This window comes from Nanorana parkeri, unplaced genomic scaffold (genome assembly GCF_000935625.1).
Source record: "Nanorana parkeri isolate BGI_ZX_2015 unplaced genomic scaffold, ASM93562v1 scaffold475, whole genome shotgun sequence".
In the NCBI taxonomy this organism is placed as follows: domain Eukaryota; kingdom Metazoa; phylum Chordata; class Amphibia; order Anura; family Dicroglossidae; genus Nanorana; species Nanorana parkeri.
In genome coordinates, this window is record NW_017306743.1 from 196,777 (window position 1) to 203,968 (window position 7,192).

The window sequence follows — 7,192 nt, forward strand, 5'->3', positions numbered from 1 at the left end:
AAGGAAAAATTGCCCCAATTGCAACAAACCCAAAAAAAAAAAAAAAAAAAACTTATTAAAATTCCAAAATCTACAGAAAACAGTTGAAAAATATAACTTGTTTATCCGTTAGTTTACTTACTGTTATCTGTACAGCAAGGAGACCTTCTCCAGCATCCTTGGCATCAATGGTAAATTCTACAGGTAAACTTGCTGGCACACCAGTTGTGTTTAATCCTGGACCACTGGCTTTTACCTTGCTGGCATCGTGAGTAGGCAAAACCTTAACTTTAAATGGACTGTGAAGAAATTAGTGGATGTTAAATGAGTACCGCTTAAAACTTCACAGAAGATAAATGTAAAATCTACATATGAGCAATACTGCAGAGGGTTTAATTTATAAAGCAAAGTAAGGTTTCCTGCAGCAAAAGCGATTACAGAGGCCAGTTGCCTAATGCTTGTTTGAAAATACATCTAATGGAGATAACAGGTAATTAATTATTCCTTCTTCATTTAACCTACATTGCAGTGCCTGAAACTGCAGACCCAAACTCAAATTGCCATTACCAACAATGAAGGAACAATTTCACCATCAAATGACTTACTGACCTGCGTGGCACATCATCATCACCATACTGCACAGCAATGTTGTACGGCCCCTCGCGACTAGGCACATAGTTGACAGTTTGAGTTCCATCGCCATTATCTACAACCTCCACTGGTTCAACAAGACCTGTGAGAAGCAGAATGGTCTTAAACATCCTTTCATAGTATAGCTATAATAGGTAGCAATGAGGAAATTAAACTGGATCTGAAATTTACCCTTTGGTCCTTGCACTTTAACTTGCAGAGGAGCAACACCAGCTTTGCTTGTGTCAACAGTGAAGGATTGTGGAACATTTGCTCTGACAAGCCCAGGGCTCAATCCTGGACCAGAGCACTTCACCTTGCTGCTATCAACCACATCAGTAACTGGAACCTTGAAGGGACTTCCTGTAAATGCAGAGCACAATTTGTAACATCCAAGACGACAACTGCTACTGAATGCCAACTGATTGACATGAACTACTTGTTAATGTTCGCAACTTGTTACTAAAAACACTTCTATCCCATGACCAGTTTCAAATCCACCCTCTCCATGAAAATGTTCTACTATTCCAACATCTTACCAGGAACCTGGTGACCACCATAGGTGACATTTAAGCTGTAAGTGCCAGGCTCATATGGTATGTATTCCACAGAACAACTTCCATCCTTGTTATCAGTGCAGGACATCTTTGCCTCAGATGGACCTTCAACAGCCAGTCCCAGGCCACCAGTGCCAGCTCCTCTGCAGAAACATTTTGGTTAGGCAAGAGTTTATAAATACATTTTATATACATAAGCCATTTTATATCTGTAGATCAAAAGAGTTACCTTGTTTCAACTGTAAACTTGTTGGGCTTGTTTGTTGTCCCATTCTGAATACCAGGGCCATGAACTCTCACCCTGCTTGGATCACAACCTTCTGTTACAGGGACTCTGAAAGGACTGTTGGGTGTGGGATTTCCATCATAAGTGACATCTACAGTATGAAGACCTGGAAAAGAGAAAATCATATAGCATCAAGCAACGTAAAGTGAAACGGTGCCTTGCCTACACATGAAACGTCTACCTTACCATCGCCCACCACTCCGTTTAGCTGCTGGGAGTGAAGGAAATGTCTTAGTAAGCTGTGAGTCAAACAAGTCATAGCTGACACTGGGCCAAGGACTTGTGACAGCACTATTGGCTTACTGTTGCATGCTTCAATACCCAGAAGTACTAGGTATTCGGCTTTGGCTACTCTAATACTAAAATTAAGCAGCAGTAAAAGGGAAGGAAAGACAAGTATATGCAGAGGATATGGGGGGGGGGAAATGCAAGTGCTGACAAAATGAATTCAAGTTAGAGGGCAACAGCATTCAAATCCCCTGAAAGTTTGTCCTTGGTCATCTATGTACCTGTCTGAGGAAGATTCTCCTGCAGAAGTTTATAGGACACCAACATGTCAGGTCTCTTGCAGACATGCCAAAACATTGCAGAAATGTTTGAAAAACCAAAAAAGGCAAAAACACTTCTCCCATGCCTCACATCAAGTGCATGTTCTCTAGATTTCCACACAAAAAAGAAATTTGAAAAGCTAATTCGAATAGCTAAATGCATCTACTCCCATCTGAAGACAGTTCTTACCATCCTCATAAGGAGTATATTCCACTTTGTAAGTACCATCCCCATTGTCTTGAACAAAGGCCTCAGTAAAGTTACCAGAAGGATTAGACACCCTTGTCTTAACATGTGGGCCTCCAGTTTTAGACAGGGCTCGGGCATCCACATTGAAGTCTGTAATGGCTTCTCTGAAAACACCTGTCAAAAAAAAGTCAAAAGGTTGAAAACATCTGAAGAGCAATACCAACACAGGTTCAAATCTCATCACACAGTACCATACCTTTTCCTTCAACTCCTGGTCCGTAGACTTTAACTCCAGATGTGTCAACTGCTGGTTTAACTTGCAGCTTGCTGGGAAAGTTTGGCACCATCTGTCCTCCATATTTGATGGTAATAGTGTAAATTCCTGGGTATAGTGGTATGTATGTGATGGTGTATGTGCCATCTCCGTTGTCCTGGATATGAACCTCTGCCTGCATTCCAGTGTCTGAGATGATTTCTATGGTCAGCTCAGCACTGCCAGCATTAGAGCAGTCGACATTGAATGTACCAGACTCCCCAACCTGAGCTTGTTCTAGACCTGGGCCAGAGCATGTCACCTTGGTAGGGTCAAAGCAAGGCTCAATCTTTGCCTTGAAAGGAGAGCCAGGAATGTGTGTGTCAGCAAAGAGGATGTTGATGTTGTAGTCACCATGCTCTGTTGGCATATAGGAGACGGAACAAGTTCCATCACCATTGTCTAGACATTCTATCTTCGCTTCACATGGACCTTCTACAGTCAAGCCAAGGCCACCCTGGCCTGCTCCTTTAGTATCGATGGTGAATGGGGCAGGGGCAGCAACATTGCCTCCCTTCAGTCCAGGGCCAAAAGCCTTAACCTAGAAAACACAAGAGTAACTCGTCAGACACCAGAACACTTTCTTTAAGATTTTACAGATATTAGTTCAGACAGGCCTTCAGTTAGTGTTTTAGAACAGCAACAAAGTATATTAAAACTCAAGCACTAAAATATTATAAGCTTTAACATTAGCTTCAGCAGCTAGACAGTTCACATCTATTCCTAGTATTAGACAAGCTTATCAGGATTCCCATAACTATTTCTGCACCACCCTAAAAATTATGACATTTATAGAAAACGAAGTCATCAATATCCTTCATTATAGAGTTTAGAAGGGGCCATGACTTTAAAATGGATTCCTTTTATTGCTTCGTTTTAAAAAAAAAAAAACAAGATGAGTTGAGAGCACTTACCTTTGAAGGGTTGGTTGGTGGAACTGCCTCTACAGGGAATGGGCTGCCAGGAACTGGGACACCGTCATAAGTCACATCGACCTCATAAGGCCCTTCTTCCCGAGGTATGAACTTGACAGTACTATTATCTGGGCTGAGACCTGGCTCTACTTTGCAAGGAACAGACTTGTTAGATGGGCCTGTAATCTTAGTAGCCACTTTGCCTTGTCCACCAGCGCCTTTGGATTTCACTGTAAACTCTTGGTCCTTTCCAACTTCCACCTCTGAAGGTAAAACAAAAAAACGCATAGGTCAAATTCAGGTACCCCTCACATTTTAACATACAATCTTACATGTACTGTATTAGAACTTGCACAGAACACTCAAAAATCACTTTTAAGTACAACTCTAAACTATAAAACCCTTTAAAGGAACTGTAACCTACAACATTTCCACCAGTCTTTGGTTCCATCAGAGTACCCTGTATAACATGACTGATGTACCCCAGTTACAGCAACACACCTGACCACAGCCTAAATGCACAACTAAGAAAAAGCTACAGACATGCTGAATAGAGTATTTAGTTACCCTTGCACTGTCCTTGATCTTAGGTTTCTGTGCAGTGACTCTTATGCCATCCTAATCTGACAGGTCAGCTAGCATGTGAGGGATGATGGGAATATAAAGGATCTTAAGCGATAGCAGAACTGTAAAGACATTGCAGTAGGTTTCAGTGAAGGTGGCCATACACCTTACAATTATCCTTCAATTTGTTTTTGTTGTCCAGTCACCAATCCCCTGTTCAATTTACGCTTTAATACCCCATCATGCACAGGCCAATGTAGGTTTTGATTATGGTTCGTTAGCAATACTAACTGGACGAATTTAGTTGGAGAATGGATTTTGGTTTTACGCATATGCAGTGTTCATGTTGCGATTTTTGTTATACAAAAACGCCACTAATCCATAGATTTTCTAGTTTGCCCGTTCAACGAAATTCAGCCAGTTGTACAGCAATTGCGATCATGCACTTCCCCCATCAACTGGCCGATCATACGAAATCACGATCGCGTTCATTTCTCGTACGATAATTGCAAGGCGTATGGGCATCTTAAAAAGGAGAACTATGAGGTGAGTGAAAATCCCTCATCCTCATAGTTCGAGGCGACGTGTGACAATTAAACAGTCACATGTCGGCTCAATAGATCGGGAATTGAGTGAACACACACCGTCGCTTGCTCACTTCTTGGTCATCTCCCTGCAGAGAGCCGTGACTGTTAGTCACGGCTCCCTGCAGGGAATCCCCCATCCCCGCTCCTCCAGTGCTGACTGGATGAACGAACGGGGGAGGGGCGGGAACAGCTGGCTCTGCCTCTAGCTAGGCAGAGCCAGCTGTCACTCACACAGCTGGGTGGATCCCGACACTAATGTGGGGATCCCTCCCGGCTGCGGCTCTCTCAGTATACCGCGAGTTGTAGCTCAGGCAATATACTGAGCTTTGGGTGACGTGAGGACGCTAGTATATGTCCTCCCGTGACCTGTAAGAGAACTATGGGGAAAAACACTTACCTCATAGTTCTCTTAAGCCTTCCCGCCTCATGTTCTTCAAACCAATCTATGCAAGTCAAACACCAGAATAATTTTTTAATACATACTGTCTCCAAGTCCAGAAACCTTGATTTTGCTGAGGTCCAAAGTGGGCGCAATGCTGATAGGAAATGGACTCTTTGGAATGTGATCCCCACCGTATGTAACATTTACTCCTAAGTTACCCTGATAAAATACCAACAGTGCGTTATAGTAAGAGATCAGGAAGAAAAAATAAAATACAAATATAAAGATTCTACAATCCATTTACCTGTTGCACTGGGGTGTATTTGACAGTGTAGGAGGTGTCAAGGTTATCAATTATTTCAAAGTCCTTCACAGCATCACCCTTGGCTGGTCCAGTAAAATTTACATCTAGTTTGGCTTTGCCAGCTGCCTTTGTGTTGACAGTGAAGTGAGTGGGTTTTCCCATTTCTACACCTAAAAGAACCAGAATTGCTTACATTAAAATCTTATCAAAACAAACATGCCCAACAAGAAAAAAACATGCCCAACATGACTTTTGCTTACCACTCTTGTTTAAACCTGGTCCATCAGCCTTCACTTTGCTGGCATCATGTGATGGATCAACTTTGATGCGGATGGGACTTGTAGGAGTGGCCTTCAGGAGAATAAAATCGTTACATTACTTTGGACATTGGCAAACCAAACACTTATCTTAGCCTTTAAGGTTTAACATAATGCGGTGTACGGTACACCAATGTTCTAGAATAAACGCATTGAAGAAAATTTTTTACCTGGCCACCAAATAGAACCATGATCGTGTAGCTTCCAGCTCCTGGTGGGGTATATTTCACTGTGAAAGTGTCATTGTCATTCCTGATGATGTCAAAGTCTATGTCAGCTTCTGCTGGTCCTACTACTCCAGGAGCACACTTTATGCCAATGCTGACATCACCTGAGGAGATGGTTAAAAAGAACAGTCAATACTGTGAGGATGTGGGGCTAGCTCAGAGGACTTTGCTGCAGCTAAAATGTCTGAACACATTAATGTAGGCATGCATACAGGTTTTATTTTAAAGCTAGTGGCAAGTATCGGACTGACTTCGTATTAGCCTCTTGCAATCCCCTGTAACGTTCACTAGGAAAGGAAGGGGGGACGCAAAAGTGCTGACAAAGCAAGGGAAGAGTTCATTAAGGTGCTGCTGCTCCTTCACTGTCCAATCAGAGGCTAGAGAAATGTAGTGACCAAGTTGTATTGCTTTAATGCAGTAAAGATACAGGCCAGCAGCTGGGTGGTGCCGTCTGACACCCAACACACAGGTTTTGTAAGGTAGCATTCCTACAGACAACGCTGCAATGTTTACTTACGCTGTCCATGCCTATGAAACTAAAGTGCAGTTTCATTGTCCATGCCTATGAAACTAAAGTGCAGTTTCATAGCTAACAAGCTACAGATTAGTGGATTTATTCAGATGGCTGTAGACAATGCCAAAAAGAAAAAAAATGAAAGGATGACCAATTTTCAAAATTAAACCAGAGCTTCAATAGATTAGCCCATACTGGGTGAAGCAACTCCCAACCTAGTTCACACAATGTAAAGCACTGCGTAAATTATCAGCGCCATATAAATACCTGTAAATAAGTAGTCTGATGGCTCACCTTGCCCAGCTTCTGTACAGTCCACAGTAAAATATGTGGGTTCATGTGCTTTCAAACCAGTCTTTGCCACTCCAGGCCCATAAACCTTCACTTTGTTAGGATGACTGCCAGCACCGATGGTCATCTGGAAGAGATTAATTCCTCCTTAGTTGACATATTACCATGTAGCACAAGCAGGTCTGTTGCTGGCATTTTAATGTAGGAACTAGAGGGACTTCCATTAGGAAAAGCTGTAGCTTCATTTGGTTAGTTCCACCAGTGGCAAGGTATCACCAGCAGCAGAATCAACAAACTACAGCCAATGAGCTCTGGACACCATGATACCTTGACTATTTCAAATCCGGTAGAGTTTCAGTAGTTTAAGTCAAATATGGTGGGGCATGTCCACATTTACAGCAAATTGCAAAAAATAACAAATTTGGTTTAGTAGAACAGAGCCCGACTTACCCTGAAGGGGCTGTTTGGAATATTGACTCCACCCCAGGATATTAGAGAAGTGTGTTTCAATGGTTTTTTTGGAATGTAGCTGCAGCTATAAGTTCCATTGCCATTATCCTTTGTGGTGACCTCAACTGGGTTTCCTTCA

At 42.4% G+C, this 7,192-nt stretch overlaps 1 protein-coding gene across 4 annotated transcripts in view; it reads right to left on the reverse strand.

Moving 5' to 3' along the window:
- FLNA (filamin A) overlaps positions 1-7,192 on the reverse strand; it is a 90,006-nt gene that overhangs the window by 28,598 nt on the left and 54,216 nt on the right. For all 4 annotated transcript variants that reach the window (XM_018560709.1, XM_018560708.1, XM_018560707.1 and 1 more), the window contains exons 14-27: positions 7,054-7,192; positions 6,607-6,730; positions 5,742-5,902; positions 5,515-5,605; positions 5,255-5,424; positions 5,052-5,169; positions 3,418-3,680; positions 2,447-3,044; positions 2,191-2,364; positions 1,396-1,558; positions 1,149-1,309; positions 802-972; positions 589-712; positions 122-278 (exon numbers count right to left, since the gene is read on the reverse strand). The exon at positions 7,054-7,192 is cut by the window's right edge. In XM_018560709.1, coding sequence (XP_018416211.1) covers positions 122-278; positions 589-712; positions 802-972; positions 1,149-1,309; positions 1,396-1,558; positions 2,191-2,364; positions 2,447-3,044; positions 3,418-3,680; positions 5,052-5,169; positions 5,255-5,424; positions 5,515-5,605; positions 5,742-5,902; positions 6,607-6,730; positions 7,054-7,192 — 2,614 coding nt within the window. The remainder of the gene's footprint in view (positions 1-121; positions 279-588; positions 713-801; positions 973-1,148; positions 1,310-1,395; positions 1,559-2,190; positions 2,365-2,446; positions 3,045-3,417; positions 3,681-5,051; positions 5,170-5,254; positions 5,425-5,514; positions 5,606-5,741; positions 5,903-6,606; positions 6,731-7,053) is intronic.